The sequence below is a fragment of the Protopterus annectens genome, chromosome 10.part0, assembly GCF_019279795.1.
Source record: "Protopterus annectens isolate FY-2018-M chromosome 10.part0, PAN1.0, whole genome shotgun sequence".
Taxonomy (NCBI): domain Eukaryota; kingdom Metazoa; phylum Chordata; order Ceratodontiformes; family Protopteridae; genus Protopterus; species Protopterus annectens.
This window is the reverse complement of record NC_056744.1, coordinates 1,141,025,419-1,141,048,735: the sequence shown is the minus strand read 5'-3', so window position 1 is coordinate 1,141,048,735 and position 23,317 is coordinate 1,141,025,419. Positions and strand designations below refer to the sequence as shown.

At 40.3% G+C, this 23,317-nt stretch overlaps 1 protein-coding gene across 4 annotated transcripts in view; it reads left to right on the top strand.

Annotated features, from left to right (window-relative positions):
- The window catches only part of B3GAT3 (beta-1,3-glucuronyltransferase 3), a 585,817-nt gene that overhangs the window by 192,506 nt on the left and 369,994 nt on the right, over positions 1-23,317 (top strand). For all 4 annotated transcript variants that reach the window (XM_044085878.1, XM_044085875.1, XM_044085877.1 and 1 more), the window contains exon 3: positions 5,721-5,919. In XM_044085878.1, coding sequence (XP_043941813.1) covers positions 5,721-5,919 — 199 coding nt within the window. The remainder of the gene's footprint in view (positions 1-5,720; positions 5,920-23,317) is intronic.

The window sequence follows — 23,317 nt, the reverse complement described above, 5'->3', positions numbered from 1 at the left end:
TCCACATAGTAAGACCTCTAAGTTTAATACTATTAGCTGTCAAAAAAGTAAGTAGTCAAAAAATTGAAATCTGCATTATTTTAAAATCTGCACTTAAAGTTACTTTTTAGTCGAATTTGATCGAAAGTTTGTTTGTTTGTTTGTTTAATTTAACTGTTGAGGCTGCCCACTAAAGTGTGCTAGCCTTTGTAACTGATTTATCACTGTTTCTGCATTTTCTGTGTGTTTCTATCAAAAAAACAAAAAAATAATCCTTGTTTTCCCGCCTCTCCTCAACTAGTTTAGACCAGGTTACAGGCATTGCTGTATTCTGGGCTGTGGTGTAGTTCCTGTGTTGTCCATTACCTTACTTGGATAGAAGGAAGTTTCTTTGCTCACCAGTGGGAGTGGGGAGCCTTGAGCAGCCTACCTGTCCCTGTAGGAAGTGACCTCAGCACAAGAGCTGTAGTAATTGGTTGTTTTGGACCATTTCTAGCTCTTTTGTAGTTCCCTGTTTAAAATCCGCTTGCACGGCTTTGCGCTGTTGTGCGATAGTGCAGCCGGTTAAACAAGGTTAAACTTCTTCTGGCTCCGCCAAGTCCGCTCTTCAAATTTTCCCTTAAGGAAGCTCTACTCTTAGTATAATCAGACTACTGCCATACTATAAGCCTAGCACTTGTTCTCAAAACTTCTCTACTAAGTAAGCACTCGCATCAAGTAAAGCACTACATCCACCTACCACCCCTGTGAATATCCACTTCCCTTAAAGGCACAGCACTCCCTTATACTGTTCTGGCATGTCGAGTGGTAGATTACTGGCGTCCTCTCCAGTTCAGCTGGTTAATCTGGATATCTTGAGACAATGCTACAATTGTCTCATGTACACAGACAACCCTCTCCTCCTCCCAACAAACACAAATACATGTAAGAGATGCAACTATATAGCCAAACTGGAGGCTGAACTCTCTCAATTCAGGGCTGGCATGACCAGACAGTAGGAGATGGTAACCACACACACAACAAACCCAGTCTCACATAGACCTACCACAACTGCAAACCAAACACATAAAAACACAAAGACATACTCGGAGGCTCTAATAAAAAACTTACCAAAACAACAGAGGCTCCCAAAGCAGACATCCAAAAATCCACCACCTCAAAACAAAACACATGCAACACATACTTCAATAAATTAGTGTGTCAACCAATCACAGCCCTTAAGGCCAAACACCATGCTGATACACTAGTAATAGGTGACTCTATAGTCAGACACACTGATGTCCCACTTACCAGGCTGAACAAGGAGAGGGTGACTGTGAGCTGCCTATCGGGAGCTAGGATCCGCCACATAACACACGCACTCAGGTCACTCCAAAGCAAGTACAAATATGACTCCGTCATTGTTCATGCTGGAGTGAATGACCTGAGACGTACCTCTCTGGACTACATGAAAAGAGACATAGAGGAGCTCTCCGATTATGTAGCCCAGGCTGGTATGACCCTGACCCTGAGCAGCATCTTGCCCTCACCAAGAATGATGCCACAAAACAAAGACAAGATGATCAGCTTTAACAATTGGCTTAAGTACTGGTGTCATTCTAAGGGGATCCAATGTCTGTCTGCCTGGGATGACATGTTGGACAAGCCACGCTGCTTCGCAAGGGATGGCTTACACCTGTCACCACTGGGCTTCTGGATATTGGCTAAGGCTCTTGCCACCCCCATAGTGCCTTTTTTAGGCAAGGCTCAAAAGACAAACCCACCTCCTTAGAAAACAAAAATGGAAAAAAAATAAGGGTAATGCTGCTCAACGCCAGAAGTCTAAATCTCAAGATGCAGGCACTCTATGCACTCCTCAGCATGGAGAACATCGACTTCTGTGCAGTAACTGAAATCTGGTTCAAGGCTCCTGAGAGCACCCCAGCGCTACCAGGCTATACCTCGTATCATGCTTTTCGGCCCCAAAACCCGGGCTGAACCACAAAGGGAGGGGGAGTGTCCATATTCATCAAGGACACCCACACCTCCAGGTTAGTAGCAACACATGAAGCATCAGAGACCATACAGGTGCAACTAACCATAGGCAAAACTGCTATACAACTGGTAGCATGTTACAGACCACCCTCCCAATCTCAGGAGCCCCACTTAGCCTTCCTGAAGACATTGGAGGATATGAATGTATCACAAAATACCATCATACTGGGCGACTTCAACTACCCAAACATAGATTGAGTACATTATTCTAGCCCTAACACCCTAGCCCAAAGGTTCCTGGAATTCATAAATTCAAATGCACTGGAACAACTAGTCACCTCTCCCACTAGGGGAGATAATATACTAGACCTGATCATCACAAACATGGGGACAAAATGCTCCACACCGGAGGTATACCCCTCACTAGTGAGATCTGACAACAAACTAATCACCCTGGATATACATATCCCACCTCCACCCCCAGCACAAAAGACCACAGTGAAAAACTTCTCAAAAGCAGACTTCACTCTTCTTAAGAGTGAGATGGTATCCTTTAAGTCCACTGGGCCAGTGGATACCACATCCCACAATGCCGAATCCTTCTCAAATGCTTTCTATGGACATCTCCAAGAATGCATGGATCATGTAATCCCAAATAAATCCAAGTCCCTCTCCACCAAAGGCAAGCGTCCTGTCTGGTGGACCTCAGCCATTAACAAATTGTATAACAAAAGAAGGAAGCTACTGCACGTCAGAGCAAAATCCCATAAAGGGAAGACATCTCTGATCAACATTAGCAGAAAACTACGTTCTCTCATAAAAACATCCAAGGCCAACTTTGAGAGAAAAATCGCTAAGGACACTAAAGATAACCACAAAGCCTTCTTCAGCTATGTTAGAAACCCCATGGAAACCCTCAGATATGCTCAGAGTTAGTTCACAACAACAAAAAATACACTGAACCCACAGATATTGCCAACATTCTGGCTGACCGGTTCAGTGCAAATTTCTCCCCTCCCTCACCCCCAGAAGAAGAAATACTTATCCCAGCTGAATGTAATCTCCCTGTCATCTCAGATGTCCAAGTGAGAACCGCCCTCAACAAAGCTAAAAACACAGCATCAATGGGACCTGACGGTATCCCGGGTTGTGTGCTACGTGAACTCCAAGAGGAGCTAAACCCGCACATAAAAATGCTGTTTAACCTTAGCCTTACTACAGGATATGTACCTTTACACTGGCGTACAGCAACAGTGGTCCCACTCCACAAAGGGGGTACCACTACAGACCCTGGGAACTACCGCCCCATAAGCTTAACCAGCCTGGTCTGCAAAGCTATGGAAAGAATCCTTATGGAACTCATAAACAGAGACATAGGGGACCTACAGACACTTGACCCCACCCATTTCGGCTTTGTAACGGGCAGATCCTGCCTTTTGAACCTGGTTGACTTTTTCGAAACAGTCACTAGAGCCATTGATGAGGGCAAAGCAGTCCATACAGCCTACCTGGACTTGGCTAAGGCCTTCGACACAATACCCCACTCAGGCATCGTAGATAAGCTCAACAGCTTAAACGTAAACCCTTATGCCACTAGATGGGTTGCAAACTGGCTAAAGGACAGAACCCATAAAGTTAAAATCACTGGAGCAATGTCAGACTCAAAGCCAGTCACAAGTGGTGTCCCACAGGGATTTGTCCTGGGACCCCTCTTGTTCGGCATTTATTTCTCAGATGTTTAAGCAAACATGGGAGGGTTGTGGCTGACAAAGTTCACAGATGACTGCAAACTAGGCGCCATAGTCGATACACCAGCGGACACATACATCCTACAAAAAGGCCTCACAGAAACGGACAACTGGTGCTGGAGTCACGGCCTTAAACTAAATGCCAAAAAATGTATAGTCATCCCCTTTGGGAAAAACAAAGTACCCACAAATTATCACATAGACAGCAACCCACTGAGTATGGAAAAAGTAATCAGAGACCTAGGGACCCAAGTCGACAGCGACCTCTCATTTGACACCCACGTTGCCAAAGTGGTTAGAAAAACATTCTACCTTGCACACCTCATCATGAAGGGATTCACATCCAGGTCCAAGGATGTCATTGTACCCCTAGACTCCTCCCTCATCAGACCCATGATTGAGTACAATGCCCCATTTGGTATGTACCTCACCCGGCATTTACAACAGCTGGAGAGACCACAAAAGTACCTCACCAAGAGGATCAAGGGTCTCCAACATATGTCTTATTCTGCCAGACTAAAGAAACTTCAGCTCTATTCAGTAGCATTCTGCCTGATGTACAAGGCCATGTCCAATCAGGATCTGATGGACATGCTCCATCTCAAAAAATCCAAATCCATCAGGACCACGAGAGATAAAGACTTGAACCTCAGCACAAGTATGAATAGGACATGCTGGAGGGATAGATTCATAACCCAGAGGCTTTCCATGCTTTGGAACAAGATCCCAGTTCATATTAGGCAGAGCCTCTCACTGACTCTCTTCAAGAGAAATCTTGATGAGTGGATGGGAGATCGTAAATTTACCCCAGGGGTCACATCTGTGTCACTGTTAGACAGGGGCACAGTAAACTATTCTATTATATAAGGGGACCTTCATTGTGTCACTACTAGACAGAGGCACAGTATTCTAAATTTATTCTGTACATTTTTGTACCATTTCATGGGGTGGCAAAAGCCACATCACTATGGCTAGGCTTACAAATGCCCCAGGGCAGATAGCATAGTACTAAACTATGAAACTAAATCTAAAGCAACCATAATTGAAATATTGAATATTGTGAGAGAGTTAAAACAGCTGGAGGCATTATCTTTGGAAAAGGGAAGGCGCGAACAGTACATGGAGAGAGTTTGGAGGGTGGCTTAATGCTTGAGGTGTTTGCCTTACAAACATGAGGTGCAGGGTTTGAATCTCACAAGGGATAATTGTCTAGGCTTAAAATGGCTCACAAGGGCAGTTATCCTAGTACTAATCTATGAATCTATAAGTAGTGCTCAGGGGGAAGAGGAGTGAGGTTTAAGGAAAAGTGTAAATTGAGTATTTCATGTCATGTTTGTGTACATAATTAAAAAGAAAAATAAAAGAAAAGAAAACTTAAATATGTCATGAATGAAAATACTGAAAACCTTTGCACTGGGTTTTCTTTTCTATTAATGTATGTGTATCCAAGTCATTGCCCAAAATGTGAGAATTTAGTAAAGGTGTTAAATAAAAAAGTTCATAAAGTAAGCTGTTCATTTTCACACTTTTGAGAGGCAGATTTTTATTTTTTTTCTGTTTGATTTTCTCCATTTCTGAATTAGTTTTTTATCTCCCATTGCATGGAAACAAGCACTCTATAACAGAAGTTTAATTTGTATTTCTCTAGTATGCTGCAGGTTATGCTGGTAAGTGTATATTAATCTTAAGAGATAACCAAGTTGCTGTCATAGTTGCAGATAATGGAAGGTTTATAGACTGCCTTGTAGCAGGGAGATAAATTTGGTTCATAATGGGTGCTTCTCAGTCTCTCCTGTTTTTTTACGAAAATTTCCAAATAGCCATATGGTGATCTGGTTATACTTGCCTTACTTTATTTTTTTATATGTGCCGTTTAAAACTGGTATATCAAAATGTTGTTTGTTCTTTAATTTACTTCTGAAAACATATACTTATTGATTGCCATTTTGTATGCACTTGTGTTTAAATTACTTTACTTTTGTGTCTTTAAATGTACTTAACGCTTGCATTGTATTACAGGACAGCCATGTGACTGCACCCAACATCTCAAGTCTGCAAGTGAACTAGTGCATGTTAAAGACAAAAAAATTTCACAGCTACAGGCTGAATCGAAATCCCTACAAAGTGAGCTGAAGAAACTGCAGGACAAAGTCACTGCTGAGGAAACACGTTCTCAGACACTGCCTACAATCTATGCCATCACTCCGACCTATGCCAGGTAGGTAAGAAGTTTGTGTTTCATAGTGACAGATTGAAATATGCTCACGCAAAATGGATCCTTCTAACAAAGTAAGTATTTGAACTGTAATATGTACTGATCTGTTTTTTAGAATAATTGAATGAAATTAGTGTACCGTCTTTGAATGGAAGCACGGCACATTTCTAAAAATCCCAATTCCAGCTGTTTTAGCTCTGTTACTATATTCACTGCTTATAAGTTGGTTTAGACTTCGATTTCCATTTTCTAGTAATTGCTTTTTGATAGCCACCATAATTTGACTTGGCAAGGCATTACTAGGTCTGGGGAATTCCACTTCTGTGTCATAGCTTTCAAAAGTCATTTCCCTAGTTGCACAAATTTGCTCACCAAGTATCTCTGACAGAGTAGTCTGCACGGAATCTTTAAAGTCTGCCAACTCATTACACTCCCAGAAAAATATGTTCCCAATTACCTCTTTCTTTCCCATCACACCTCCAACATTTCCTCTCTACCTGAGGAAGAATTCTCTGGAGTCTACCTGTGGTATAAAAATATCTATGTAAACATTTCCAACCAAAAATCCTAAATCTTCTAGATTTTGTTGCATTTTTGTGAGACATACATATATCCCCCCATTGTTTCTTTTTGAATTCCTTATTCAATCTTTCTTCTCCATCCTTTCTAACTTCCACTGATTGTTTTTTGTAGTTATCATGCAATATTTTATATGCTGTACTAATTATTCCTTTTTTAATGACAGCTTCTGTTCTAGATTCTACTAAAAACTCTGGCAGTGCTGGTCTTTCCTTTAGGACACCTCTATTTCTTTCTCTTTGCCTATACTCTGGTATCAGTCCTCGATAGAGAAAGTGATCTCTAACCTGCAGTCCAAATAAATTCTTGGCATCATCCCATTCTATTACCTTTCCCTCTCTAGTTATTTGCTCCCAATACCTTAGTTCCTTTGCCAGTTTTCTCCAGTAAATTCCATCCCCTTCTTGCCTAGTGTCTGTATCCCTAATTGGAATCTTCACTATCGGCAGAATCTCCTTCCTTCATTCCCATGTTGCTTTAGTTCTTAGAATGCTTTCTGCTACTTTATGAATACAATATTCTATACAATTATTCTTATTCTCCATAAAGATCTCCATCCAAAATCCCAGTCTCTCTTTGTTTCTTGAGCCCCCCCCCCCGATTCATCACCATCTCTTTCCACTTTGAATTTTAGGTTTCTGCCTGTGCTATGTATAGGAGCCTTAACTGTGTAGCTCTAGAATATACCTTCAAATCAGGTAATCCCAATTTGCCCTTTTCTGTTGGAAGAATCTGCTTATCCCATTTGACTCCTGCCGTCTTCCCCTCCCAGATAAAATCCTTCAGCTCTGTGTTAATTGTTATCCACAACTTCTCCTCTGGTTGATAAAAATATGCCTGATCTGTGTGTAATGCTAAAGGGACTAAAAACATTTTACCTGCTTGTGTCTTATTATCCATATACAAATAACAAAGCCTCCATTTTCTCAGTTTTTGTATCATCTTTTGTTTAGTCTCTTCCCACATATTCTCAGCTGCCACACTGGAATCCTGTTTAATCCATACTCCTAAATACTTCATTTTATCATATCTCCATAAGTATGGGTATTGCTGAACCTTTTTGTTTGTGGGTACATAATTTACAGCTATTGCCTTTGTTTTAGCTTCATTAATTTTGTATCCCGAAAGGATTTGAAACTGTCTCAAAATGATCCACAGCACTGTGTAGTCCTTTTCTGATTTTGTCAGGTATAAAATTATGTCATCTGCAAATAGAGCCTTTTTTTTTTACTACTATACCAATTATATCCTTGAATTTCGAGTCTCTTATTTTCTTTGCCAGTGGTTCTAAATATAATGCAAATAACAAAAAGAAAAGAGGACACCCCTACCTGATTTCTCTGCTCAAGCAGAAATTGTCAGGGAGAACCACACCCACTTTAATTTTTGCCTCCAATCCCTTATATATCCTCCTAATCAGCCTTATAATTTTCTCAGGGAATGCAAATGCTCCCATTGCCCTGCTCATAACAAAACAGGTGGCAGCCTTACCCTTGTTCTCCTATCCTGTATTAGCAGGTTTGTTTGTGTCTTTCGGCTTTTCCCGGTTAGGGGTCGCCACAGCGGAACTCCGGTCCGCTAATGATTGGCAGTAGATTTTTACATACTGGCTTGCCGGGCCTAATGCACAACCTTCAACGAAGGAATGCCCATTCACGCATGTCGCCGCACAGAAGATGCTCTGAGAATCGAACGGGCAACGTCTAACTGTGAGGCGACAACGCTACCGCAGCAGGTAATTAGAGCAAAAGTATGTTACCATTTAACCATCTTTCTTGGTTGGTTTCATAGTTTTTCTTTATCATGTGCCCTAGCCATATCCTTTGGATGCCATTGTACAAGCAACAGTAGTGTGCATGCAACATACATGTGTGCATTCAGTGCAGGATGTGTGGTTGTCTCCCTAGTTTCTTTGTTTTTCTTTTTTTTTTTTTTGTTCATCTCCTTCCATCTAGGTGTCCCAGGGTCTCTTTGCCATCATATCATGCCACCTCCCCTGTTGATTGATCTGCTTTCACCACAGATTACAGCAGCAGCTGTAGTGTTGTCATGACAGAGTAGACACAAATTTGGTCAGGACATCCTGGTACAGCACCATCCTGTGAACAGATAGTTGTTTTCCTGGTTCTCGTGTCTACCCATTTCCCCATCCTCATACAGAATGTGCAGTGTTGTCAGTGTGGTCTTTGCTCATGTACATCACATGCACACGTTCCTCTGAAAGGGAAGTTGTCTGTTTCCCATACTGTTGTGGCTAGGCCATAATATATTCTCATCTCTACTAGCAGCTATAGGCAGACAAAAACATCTTCCTGTTGTGACAAGGTACACGATTGATCCATTGCCCAGCTACACCCCTAAAATGTTTACACTTCCATTGATCATCTTTTTGGTCCCCACTGGAAGGCAGTCCTGCAATGACTGGTTCCCATGCCTTCCTCTAAAATAGGTAACTTGGCCTGCTATTGCTCTGATATAATTCAGCTGGCCAGCTGCCTTGAATGCTTGTTGAAACCAGGTTGCTAAGGTCATGCATTTCAATTGAACTTTTCAGTATCAGTGACAGAGCACCCTTGTGGTATTTTTTACATAAATAGTTCAACTGTATCTTAAATCACTTTTGTACTAGGTGTCCAGCCTGCAGGCTTCTCACTTTCAGCGATTCATCTTGCCGCAAGTAATCTTATATTTCAGCACATATAAGTTGCCTTCCAGGCTCCAGCTAGAGCCGTTAGTGAAACTGTAACCCCTTCATCTGATACACAGAGATCAGTCTTTTCCATTGCTGAGGTGCCACAATCAGAAAATTCCAAAAGAAAGCTGTGTGACATTTAAAGCATGTATGGGGAATTGGAGGCATCTGTGAAAACCTTTTTGTATTGCCAGAAACAAGGGGCTGCTTCCATTCCATACTTTTGATGACCATAAATTTAAGGAAATACTCAAAAAAAGGTTTAGCAGAAAGGAAAAAAAAAGCCCCAAGGTAACCATTCTATGCTCCCCATCAGTGGTTGTGTGATGCATGTCAGGTACCAGAACAGGCCTGAGTGATATTTGATGCCTTCCAGAACTAAGGGACTAGTCTGGGCTTCCTAATGTGGTAGTACCTATAGACAGAAAGACTGGATTTTTCCAAGTCCTTCCATTGACTTGGTTATTTTGGGCAGAAACTTTCAGGAAAGACGAAATTGCCAGTGTGCTGCTAAGTGTGTCCAAGTGCCATATTACACATGCAAATTCTGTAGAACGCAAAGGGCAGGGATATGTTGGATTTTTTGATCAAGGGAGGAGGGGTCTCACCAGTACATTGGTGATAACTAATGTTTGGTAGTCCTTTGCACTCCTTTCAACGTTTGCTTTTCCTGTCCTTACCACTCCACAGTGCTTGTGACCTTTCAGGCTTTCACTTCAGAATGTATGTTCTTTTAGGACTGAGCATAACCAAATGTTGTGGTTTTCCACTGATGTGGTTGAAGTTGTTCTGGTGCATGAAAGCCATACCCTTAGGTTTATAAGCATATCCCAGTTCCTTGCCAGCAGAATTATCATGTAGTCCGACAGTGTAGAAGTTATCTGGTATATCAAAAAGAAAAATGGCAGTTGGAGTCCATTTTCACAGAAGTGGTGAGGTCATTTCTTTTGAAGGTTGTTCCTGTTAGCTGTTCATTTTCTGATATTCCTGAGTTCTTAAGCAAATAAAATGGGCACAGATCTTTTTCTCACTTTATTTAGGGTCACTTAGTCTCAAGATAATTCAAGCTATCCTTTGGAAGGATGCCATATTGTAATTGGCTTCCTGTTATAATTCTGAAACTTATAATTGCAAGCCCCAGAATTATGAAAAAAGACCCAGAATTTACGAGAACAGTAAATGTCAAACATCGCTTTTCCCCTTTAAAGCTGTTTTTGTTCCCCAAACTTCCCCCAATCAATGTGCGAGGTTAACCCCCATACCCTGTGAACTAATATGTACCCAGCTCAGAGATGGCCATACTTCAGACACTAGGGAATATTCTGAGAAACAGCAGACTTGGATACAAGTCCTCTCTTTTGGTCATCCTGTCTTGCTTTTCCAGTTCTAACATCAACATTTGTTGGTATATGTAGTGGCTAGCAAGAAATTTCTTTATATCACCCACAAGTTCCCAATGCAAAATGTCTTTTTTCCTGATTCAGATGAAGTAAGGTGTCTTCAGAGCTACATTGCTCCATCCATGGATTTTTTTTTTACTTTTGTATGCTTATGCTTAGTTCCTCTAATTCTACATCTTGAGAACAAGACTGTAGAAGGTTTATCTAATTTTCTTAACCCAGTTCTGACCTCATCTGCTTTTCTGTGGGATCTGGCATTCAGTTTTGCTTCAATTGCTATGTGATAGGAATAACATTAAAATAAGTCAAATTATTGTTGTCATTTGTCATATATATACGTATACTATTGAAATGAAGAGTGGCATTTCTTAACATCGGAAACGTAATCCCATTTCCTGCACTGTCGAACATTAGTTGTTATATGTCCACATTCCACGTAGTTTGAAATAGCTTCAGGTGACATCAGTCACCCAGGCTATTCAGTGTAACTTGCTGTTAGACTTTCACGTCAATGGCACAAGTTTTTACTGTTTTGCAGGGGGGCAAGCCCCCCTGTGCCCCCCACACTCCCTACAAATTATATATACCGACTCTGAGATTGCACTAAAGTGAGGAAAAGGTAAATTCCCTGTTCCTCACTGTACCGCGATCACCATTCACAATACTGAACTCAGACTACCAAATGATGCTTCACATTCGTTATTGTGAATTCCTAGTAGTCTGGTTCGACATTGTGCCTCTTGGAAATGGTTCTTTCTACCACATGCCGTTCGATCACCTGCACTTCTAGATTTTAATAGTAAACCATATATATGTATGTATATATATATATATATATATATATATATTTATATATATATATATATGTATATATATATGTATGTGTATGTATATATATATATATATATATATATATATATATATATATATATATAACATACACACACGCACACATAACAGACACACAGAATGAGACCACCATCAGTTACAGTCAGTTGTCTAACTGTACTCCCCAGAGATTTGACTGTGATCAGATCAGTAAATAAATTGACACATAGGAATGTATGTTCTCAACTTCCTGTGGACAGAATCCATAGCCCCCCCCCATTGCTTCTACATGCTGTTCAAGCTCTTAGCACAACAGTTAAATAGAAAACAAAAATCAGGGACATATTTGTCCTTGTATAAAAAAGTTGCTAGAATAACAGGCTTTGCATTAGATTGCTTTGTCTAAAGCTCAATTGATTGTTAATAGTTAGTGCCAACAATGTTAAAAAGGGCAATCTTTTCAAGGAACAAACCAAAACACCAGGTAAAATTAAAGATATTCTGTGAAAACAGGGACAGTTCAGAATATTTTTTTACTTGATTTCAACATTTTTATCTTCAGTAGTATGTAGGCCACCATTAAATTGAAATGGTAGTGAGGACAGTACATTTCCAAAGCTGAGCAACATATTATGTGCCCCTTCTACTTTGTCCAACAGTACAGTGGTATGCTGTAGGCTGTAATACATCACTGTCTGTCATTTACAGCAGCTTCTGGAATGCTACTAAATGAAGAGAAAAGTTTTGGAAAACTTGCAGAGGGTCGCCTCTTCTCTTCTCAACTTTAACTCCTTTTCCCCATTCTACTCTACTTCTTTGTACTTGCCTCATATGCCTTTATACCTCCCTCTCCCCTCACTTCCATAGCATATATATTCATATATATCTTTATTTTTAAAAAAAATTGATTTAATGCTTTATCTTCATGTGTGATATTCTCTGGACCTGTCAATTTAACCTACTCTATGTACAGATATTCTCTAACTGTTCTTATTATGTTTCATGGTGGTTTTAATTTTTTATTTTTTTTTTATTTTTGATTTGATTTTTATTGTAAAAATATGTAATATTTCTGGAGCTTTTCTCATCGGGTCTCCACTGAAAATGGAGCCCTGTCTCAGTTGGACTAACCCAGTTAACAAATGCCAAATAAATAAATAATATATACTCCCCCCCCCCCACACACACACACACACACACACACACACATACTACATACAGATATAGCCGCTCACTTAAAATGCTTACTTTCTAAAAAAAAAAAAAAAAAGTAACTGGCACTTGAAGGATTAGCAGTGAAGAAACTGTGAAAAAATTGCTCCCATGGTGATATTTCTTTGCAATCAGTTTAATTTTTTACTTTCACTCTCAGGCTTCCTCAATGTGGTCCAGCCACCTGAGGCAGCCTGGCTCTTAGTTTCTTCATTCAGCAGCTCAATGAGTTGCTTTTTAGTGAAACTTCTGCCATCTACCGAAGGCAGGAAGTACTGTAATAAAGCGTAAATATCTTATTCCCAGTATGGTGTAGTAGTAGTAGTTGTAGGGTCGAACTGTTTTAAAAACTGCCAGACAGAGTAAGCCAATCTCTCTTTTTTTTTTTTAAAGGCACCTCGTAAGGTCTTGGAGCTTTGCAAGTTCCGATAACTGTAAAATTAAAATTTAAAAAATAAACTTCAGTTTCTTTGTTTTCATTTCTGGGAGGTGATTAATCCCCACAGCAAGTATCATGAGCCATCTCTGATAGGGCCAGTTAACAAGTTTTCCAGTCCCTGACTGTAAAGGGCTTTAAGTCTAGCTAATTTGAGGCAGGAGCCAAGATTTTTTTTTTTACTGTAAAAAAACACAGGAAAAGGTTTAATCCTTGGGAGAGCCCAGTGCTTTGAGACTGCTGCTTAAAATATAACTAATTTGAGGGAATCGTTTAGAAGTATGTTTTTATTCAAGGTGAGCAGAACAGGAAAAGGGTTTATCTTTGGAAGGGCGTTGCTGCTGTTTGGCTATTTTGAAATCTTTCATTTAAGGTTTGCTTATTTGTATTGCTTCTTGTCTTTAACTCTTTTATTTTTATTGCAGCAGTTGTATTTTATTTTTTGTTTTGCTTTCACGTTTTTCTTGGAGTTTTAAAACTTTTTGGTTAGGGCCAGTTAACTGAGATGCGTTTTCAGTTCTCTGTCTGCAAATGGATTAAATCTGTCTGATTTGTTAGAGGAGCTGAGAAGTTGAATTTTCTTTTATTTAAGGTAAGCAGAACAGTAAAACATTTAATCTCGACGAGCTGTTAATACACTGAGTCTGCTGCTATGTGAATATTTTGGACTTCTTCCCACTCATCCGGTCTCCAGTATGATTTTCAACTGTGACTTTTGAATTACCCATCTGTAGTGTAAATTTGACTTGAAACCTCATCCAGTCTCATCTCATTTGCTCATACTAGTGAACACTAGAAGATGAACCCATAAAGGCCTTCCCCTTAGACTATTAAAGTTTGAGTTGCCCTCTTCTTTCAGGTCTTCCCATGCTCTTTGTGCAAACCATAATACCTAGAGTATTAACCCTTTTTCCATTTTGCTTTTAAAATTGTTAACATGTAGGTTAAGACTGCCAGTCACTGGAGAACCTACATATCACTTCCTGAGAATTATTTTGGGATTAATGCTTCCGTTGTTTTTCTAGTGAGAGAAGTTGCAGAGGGACATTATTTCTTCGCATTCCTAATATTAGCAATCACTGGAAAGTACAAGCACTGCTTGCTAGGAGGTAGAGTGAGATTAGTTTTGCTCATAGTTAGAGACGCAGCAGAGGGTCAAAGGTTCATGACTATCTGTGATTGGGCATTGTGTGTGCACGTGTGTGTGTATGTGTGTGAGTGTGTGAGACTTCCCTGGGAAGTCTGGCTGCCATTTTGGTGGAATCCTGTTCAGTTTTAATTTCGGATGGTTGTGCAGCTTGGCTGACTATTGTGCTGAACTGCTGTCCTGCAACAGGACTACTGATTGCTGATGAGCCTGTGACCTGCTTCTCGGGAACAAGCTTGGGGTTAGTGCTACTGCTTTGTTTTTTGTGAGAGAAGAAGTAAAGGGACATTTATTCCTAGCTGTGGGTAAGCACTGAAACTAGCACTAATAGTAAAAAAGTAGTAGTCAGTAGTCAGATTACCAGTAGTTATCATTCTTGGCAAACCTAATTGTCTTTTCACTAAATACTGGCATATTAGTTACGATCTAATCCAACTTTAGAGCATCATCCTAAGTACTTCATCCATAAATCTTCAGATTCTGTGCAAGTGGTTTCCCCTTCATCTGCTGAGTACTACAACCAGCCCTAGTCCTTCACCCTCTGGAGCACACCTCAGCCATGTGCTATCACACCATCTGTGGCCAGTCTTATCCTGTTAGCTGTTCTAAGAAGTGTAGGAACAGCTGTATGCTTGCCAGCTGTTCATTGCTACTACCAACTGATAATATAACCTGCAAGAGATGTAAATATTTAAGAAACCTGTAAGAAAACCTCTCGCATAAGCCCTCTATTGGTAGGTGTCATATCTCCATAACACCACATCACACACAACACACTACCAGGCCCGTAATGTATGCTGAGGTTGTAAAGAAAAAATTGGCAAAGCCCATTAGAACAAACTGTAAAAGATCCCAGCTTTCAGCAGGTAAGACCACACACGCACACACATGCGCGCACACACACCCCTACTCATGCTTCACACACACACACACACACACACACACACACACACACACACACACACACACACACACACGCGCACACACACCCCTACTCATGCTTCACTCAAACATATTGCAAATCCACACAGCTTACCTAGGAGTCACCAGGAAAGCAGGCCTAAGCCTATACGGCTCTCTCAGTCTGCTTCAACAAAGGGAAGTGTTTTAATTATAGGTGACTCTGTAGGTAAGTATACAGTTTCCACACTTGCCAGACTGGGCAAGAACAGAGTGACTGTGATCTGCTTTATGATCTCAGGGCCCTAAGGTTCCCCTTAAACTAGAAAGCTATGTCTATGACCTAGTGGTGGCTCATTTGGGAGTGAATGAACTGCAAGGTTCACCAAGAGGGGCACACGGAGAGACATGATGAAACTTACCATTCACGTGGTAGAGGCAGGAAGGACATTGGTCTTGAGGAATATCTTGGCCTGACTGATACTGATGCCTAGATACCTAAGACAAGGTATTTAATTAGGATTTCTAGAAATGAAATTAGTGCCAAGACTAGTAGCTTCTCACTTTCAGATTAGTATCAAAATACTTGAATTTATAAGAAAAAATGGGCCGGTGGCAAAATAATTGATCAAAGGTTTTGTAGTTGTAGAAGTAGGCTTCTAGCTGGCCTTGTGTGAAGCTGTGTGCTTACTTACCCCAAAATACATCGAATCGAGATAATTGGCTTTAACACTTGGTTAAGTAGTTGATTCTAAGGAGAAACAGTATGAGTCAACCTGGGATGAGATGGTAGATAAGGCTTCCTATTTCATTAAGGATGGCTTACACTATTCTTATTTGGGCTTCCACATATGTGCAAAAGCCTTTTCTCCCCCCATAGTGCTTTTTTTAAGCAGAGTCTCCTTATCAAACCTCAATACATAGCTAACTTAAACTCCGATTCAGACACCATCATTCTGACATTACTTCATGCTAAATAGAAATATGTTTAAACTTCAGGCCTTCCTTCAAGTTAAATGCCTTTATATTTGTATATTGAATATAAAATCATAGCAAGTGGGGTATAGTCAGTGCTGGGCCATCTCCTGTTTCACTTTTATTTTTCAGACATCCAAGCCAGTATCCAAGAAATGTTGTTGACAGCTTGCTGATGACTACAAGCTGGGCACTGTTATCCACTTATCCACCGATACTAAACTGCTCAAGCAGGGGCGAGAATATGCATATACCTGGTATACTAGAATGATCTTAAACTAAATGCAAAAAAAAAAAAAAGCTGCTGCCTCTTCGTGTTATAAATGGTATTCCTCTTTACAGACACTGTATCAAGAGACCCTGGTTCTTTTGTGGACAGGTTTCTCATTTGGTCATGATGTTGCTACCATAGTTGTGAAATTATTCCATCTGTCCTAGTTAGTTTCTAGTTAGTTTCTAAGTGAAAATCTTTAAGATCCAAAGAAGTTATCCCACCACTGTAGTCTTCCATTATCAGACCCATCATTGGATATAATGCTCCCTTTTGTGTATAGAAATCAAAGCATATTGCTCAACTGGAAGGGCTCTAAAGATTTCTAACCAGGAAAATTAAATGCCTTAAATATTTTAGTTATCTAGATAGATTAGCATAATTCTTCCTATACTCAGTAGCCTACAAGCTACAGCAATTCATCTGTGTGTTGCTTTTTGACCATGAATTCATTAGTCATAGTCACCCCTCTTTTTCCAGTTTTGTACATAGGGTCTGCATGCTGTGTAAGTTGTTGCTACATGTCTCAATTCATTGCCACTCTCCTCCTTTTTTTCGGTGGGTCATACCTGTCGCAAATCTTCTCTCACACAATCCATCTATCTCTTTACTGGATGTTCTTGTTTCCTCTTGCCTTATTCCTGTCTCTCCCAAATCATCTTCAAATCATATAGTGCTTTCGTGCACATGTGCCAGAACCACTGTAATATGTTCTCTCTAACATATTATTTCTTTGTCTGCCCCACAGTTAGCATCCTTCTACCTGTCTGAGGCACTTCAGCTATATCAGCTGTAGCTTCTTCAGTGGTTCTGCCTTCACCATCCATGTTTCTGCACAGTGCAGAAAAAATTGTTACACCACTGTTTTGTGCATCTTACTTTTCAATGTCTTTGGCATTCTTCTGTCACACATACTACTCTTAAAACACTCTTCCAATTTTCTACAGACCCTCAGATTCTATCTTTGACCTTTTTATTCAGACTTTGCTCATTAAAGCACCTTTCCCAAATACTTGAAGCTGGTAACATGTTCCACTATCTTCCCTTCTCTCTGTTTTCAGCCATTTCTGATTTCCCTGTTTGCTGTCATAACAACTGTCTTGTATATACATCGTTTCATCCCCTGTGCATTCAGTTTTGCATTGCATTCCCCTATCATTTGCTGACATTCTTGTTCAGAGACTGTTTGTAATGCCACATCATCTGCATATACCAGCTTTGTTGAACTGTCCCCTTCAACCTGTTTACTAATGTAGTCCAGCAGCAGTGGGATGCACCCCCACTCCCCCCCTGGGAACTCCTTTGTGACTTCAGACGTTGCTTGTATTTGTATCACTAGATCCTTGCTCATAGCCTGCACTAATTCCACCAATGTTTCTGGGATTTCAAATCACTGTAGAACTGCCCAAATTATCTTCCTAGGGACCTTGTCATATGTTTTCACCAAGTCTAGGAATGCCCAGTTGGACTGTTTTCTCATCTTTACCTTCTTCTCCACTATTTGTTTCACTGCAGACATCGGGTCAGTTGGACTGTGTCCTGATCTGAATCTGAAATGCTCATCTCCCATCCTCCTTTCTTCTGCTCTTCATATTCCGTTATTAGTCACCTTCTCCAGCACTTTTTCAGTGTGACAAGAGTTTGATAGGACTATGCTGCCCACAGTTGTGATTGTGCCCTTTGGTCATGTACACTGGTACAGAAATGCTTATTAACCAGTCATCTTGGATATGCTGTTCTCTCCTTACTTCTATGAATACCCTTAGTAGCTCCTTTAGCTTACCCAACACCTTGATCATATCAGCCATGACCTCTTTTGAGTCTCCTGCTTTCCCAGGGATGTTCTTACTTCTTCTAGAGGTGGGCTCTTCTTTCTCTGTCATTGTAGGCTTTGTATGGGGGCAGTATAGTTTGTTTGATTTTTTTCATTCAAAAGCTGCTAGAAGTATTCCTTCCGTCTGCCTTTGATGTCCTATGGATTGGTGAGCAAGTTGTACGTGGCGTCCCTGTATGAATGATGTCTGGCCGTCTTCTTTATCTTTCTGTCTTGGACCCTTGCATCCTGATAGTTTCTTTGTGCCATCTGCAGTCACTTTCCAGAAGCAGGTAGAATGCCTCTGATATTTTGCTCTTTGCTATTGCCACTATTTTCTTAGCCTCTTTTTTAGCCAACCAGTATTCCTTCTCAGCCTGGTCTGTCTTTTCTGTCTCCTACATTTTCCTGCAGTTCTTCTTTCTTTTGGTGACTTCTGCATTCCACCACCAACTTTCATTGTGTACCTTAAATTCATACCTGGCTTGACCACACCACATATCTGTTCTGTAGTCCTCACACATGCTGTTTTGAGGAGCTGCCATTCTTCTTCACCTCCACCTATTTCCTCTTCCTGAGGTGCTAAAGCCATGAGTAATTCCTTGAACTCTTCTGCTTTCTCTCCAGTCAACTTTCAGGTCTATGTCTCTGTTGACTTTAGTCTTCTCTGTCCACTGCATGCAGCTGATTGTGACTAGCAGTGATTTTATGCTATGTGGCACCTGTTTTACTGGTTGTGACCTTGCAATTTCTGATTCTAGCTTACTGCCCTTTCCAGGAGAATTTCAGCTGGAGTTGCATATTGGCCACTGTTTTATGTGATCTTGTGACTCTCTTTCGATGAACAATTTTTGGCCACCATCAAGTCATTTGTCAGGCATAAATGTAGAATGACCTCTCCTTTAATCTCGTTCCCCCAGCAGTATGGACCCAGGCAGCCCTCATATCCTGTTATGTCCATCTTGATATGAACATTCAGATTCCCTATTATCAATGCCAACTATTTTGTCCTGCTTTATCTAGTAGATCCTGCAACTGCCACCTGAATGCACTCTTTACCTCAGCTTCGCAGCCCTGCTGCGGAATATAGGCTGAGATTATGAATACTGCCCTACCTTTACACTGGAGTCTTGACTGCCATGATGCTGTCACTAATTATGAAGAGAGTTCTTTTACTCTGTTCAAAAGATTATTCCTTCACCACAGTTCTCACACCATTTCAAATCTGTCCTCACTCTGAGTAGTAGACTCTAGTTAGACAAGTGGTTTTACTGCACTGCCCTTCCACCTTATCTCGTGGATACACAGGATTTCCAGTCCACTCCTTACCATTATCTCATAGATTTCCAAAATGCATCCTGTCATTTAACCTGTATTCAGTGTAGGAATCCTTTGTTCATGTTTGACAGGTTAATTGGTTTTATATCGAGCTTTCAATCAACATAGGTGTTTCAGGTAACCCAGGCTGGGCATCTGGACAGCAGCTGACCAGAAGCTTATTAACCTGGGGCTACTGAGCTGTTTGGTAGGCAACCACAGGCCAATAGAGCATATAGAACCCTGCCTGTTGTTGGCATGGGTCCCTGATGCTGGTTTGAGTAGGCTAGGTGCTTAACTGCCCATATCACCAGCAATTACCCTAGCCCATTTTTGGAGAATATTTAATGTGATCAAATCACTTGGAGCCAGTTTTTACACTGTTGTATGGCTACTCTTGATGAGAAACACAGTGTGTGTGATCCATATTCTACTATGTAGAGGATATTAAGCACCACAGTTGATGGCTACACAATTCCACCAGTAGACACCACCTAGAGTTTCTGATTTTGCCTGTGACTTCAGTCGTTTTCTTGGAAATACCCATCATATTTTTCAAGCCACGGAAGACCCAGTCCTATCTGACTTCCATTTTCTTTGCAAAACCATTGGCTCTGCAAATCCCAACAATAGGGGCCTATAAAAAAATAGCTGCGGTGGTGGTGCTGCGGTAGCGTTGTCGCCTCACAGTTAGACGTTGCCCGTTCGATTCTCAGAGCATCTTCTGTGTAGCGACATGCGTGAATGGGCGTTCCTTCATTGAAGGTTGTGCGTTAGGCCCGGCAAGCCACTACGTAAAAATCTACTGCCAATCATTAGCGGACTGCAGTTCAGCTGTGGCGACCCCTAACCGGGAAAAGCCGAAAGACACAAACAAATTTACTCTGAAAAATAAGATTCGTTAGAGGGATGGTTTCCTAACTCATTGTATTCCTAGCCTGTAAAATAAGTTACAACTACAGGTCAAGCAAAGTACCTCTTTGGCTACCTTTAAAGACTGGTTTTGATGACTGAATGGGAAAATGCAAATTTGAACAGGACGACGATCATGGACAGCCATGCTCAGTTTGAGATGAGGACTATTAAGTGCTTCAAAAGTGTTGCACAAAAGTTCAAGTATTTATGTAATAATGTGTATGGCTAGGTATATTATGCCACCCCCTCCCACCCTCCATGATTGCTTGCTTACTATTGCTCCTGTGTTCCCTTGTATACAAGTAAATGGGTACAGTTTTCTTTAAGGACAACTTCTAAAGGGATTAATTCCTATATATCTCTAGTATCTACAATTTTAATTACCTTTCTTAGAGTTTTAATGTTGACATAAGCAAACATTAATAGAAGAGTAGCTTAGCAGCCATATGTAACATCCATCAAGATGCCAGTTCTTTGTTTGGCTTCTTTAAAGGTTTGCGAAGATTATATTTACTATGTTATATTTGTTTGTCTAGACTTCTGTTATCTAATGTAGCTAGGCTAGTCTGGTCGATTACTTACAGTTCTGTAATGGTAAAATAAAACGTGTTGAATGTTGAGTGAAGGCTTGTTGATTAAACATCTGACAAGATTCATTGATGTTAAAAAATACAATGATGGTAGAATGGTCATTTGTACAAGTAAATTTATGGTGCAAGGCGATTGTTAAAAAGTTGCAAGGCCATGTTTGGTTAGGGACAACTCCTGAGTTTTCACTCATTGCTGTTGATATATCCATACATCCATCCATCCACAACCACTTTTTTGCATTTTTGTTTGAGGTCCAGGTGTCACTTCAACAGTGGCAATCATCTAAAGCCAAGGTTTACACTGATGGGTGGCTAGCCCTGCCGTGGTAGTTCATCCACACCACGCACTCACATACACACTCCCACCTCGGGCCAATTTAGAGTGTTCAGTCTACCTACTGCATATCTTTGGAATCTGGGAGGAAACCCACGCAAACACAAGGAAGACATGCAAACTCCACACAGAAGGCACCCCAGCTGAGAATCAAACCGGGGAGCCTCTTGCTGAGAGACAACAGTGCTGTCCGCTGAACCACGATGCCACCCTACAGATTAGGAGTTAAAGGAAGTATGCAAATGTTTTTATGTTTTCAGACAATTATATAACAGTACTAGTTTTTAGTTTGCTTTTTTTCTGTGTTCAGATAATACTGACAGAAAAATGGCATTTATTTTCTAATAGTTTTGTTTCCATAATATAACATTTACCAGATTTCTGTTTACGCTTTTGTCTGTGTTCTGGTAACACTGGCAGAGGTTTTCCTTTAGTATTAGTTTAGTTAGTTTCCAGAATATAACATTTATACACATCAATTTTATATGTTCAGTATAAATATGTATCACTTTAATGTAAATTTCTGTCAAGTTTCAGAATATGACATTCATACTCACTTATGAGTTCAGTATAGTACATTTCAGTCAGATTTCAGAATATAACATTCATACTTAGTTGTACATTTCTAACAGCATTACTAGACTGTTTACAACATACAGTTGCGTCACACTTCACATTATTCAGTCATTAGTTTTAAGGGTAAAATGCCGTATGTGTAGCATGGCATTTACCTATTTCTGCTGTTTTACTGCGATTTAAGTGTGGTATTTTGATAGTATAAACCTAAGCGGACTTCTACTAGCTGTGAAACCAGGTGACACTGTGCAGATGGGTTATACAGTATGAATACTTTTATCTGTGTTTTTTAGTTATCGATTTTATGTAGCATTGTGTGTTGAGAGAGGAGGTTTGATGGAGTGTTTTAATGGTTAAAAAAAATGGTCATCTTGCAACATACCAAGCATTGGTTTGCTTGTGATTTGATGACTATTTATTTTTAGCTGTTGTGTGCAGTTTTTAAAGTGTATTGTTTTATAAAATATTACAAGAAGCACCATTTATAAAAGTGATTTTGGGATCATGTTAAGTGCCCTATTGCAGAGTATGTGTTTTGGAATATTTATTAAATTGCGGAGCCCTGTTGCATGGTTCAGAATACTGTTTATGGTAAATGGGACTTGTTTCATATGACAAATGCTTTAAATGGCTAAAGCTTTAACATTTAACTTTAAGGGTGAGTGAGATGCAGGAAATCTTTTTAATCTGGTTATGGTAGTTTACAATTTATTGGATGAGGATAAGGATTTAAGTTTTATATACTGGTATATACATTAAGTGGATAATACACCACTGTTTCAAGAGGTCTGATCAGATTCCAGATAATATATAATGAAAAGAATAAAGATGAGTGATGGGTTTTCAGCAGTTTTCCACATTTTTTATCGTATGGAAGATCATGCTTGCAAGGGTTTTGGTATGGAAGATAAGGGGATCTATAATCAACAAATATTGGAGAAATGACTGAGCAAGATGCATAATATGCTGTCATGTGTCAAGATAATCCAAAGCAGGGCTGTCCAACATGTGGCCCTAGGACCACAATCCGGCCCACCAAAGCATTTTATCTGGTCCTCAGTATGTCCTTCAAATGTTTTGAATGGAAAGATGTCCTTCTATTCCAATGTTTCAGTATTCTACATGTGAGTTTATCCGTCTTCCTTTCCAGTTCTACCGGCCAGGTATCCAAAGATTTTCAGTCCCTCTAGATATGTCAGACATCTGATGTGGCAGCAGGAACATGGGCCATAAAAGTGACGTCTGCATGGACCAGCCCTCAGAACTTTTTAGCCGCAAGTTGTATGACAGGTGCTCCTGCTTCTCGCAGAAGTCTGATTGAAAAAGACTCACTTAAGTACCCCGTTGGGGATTCTTTCAGTCCTACTTGTTTTTGATTATAGTCTGCTAATGTCATCCGCTAAGTACAAGTGCGGT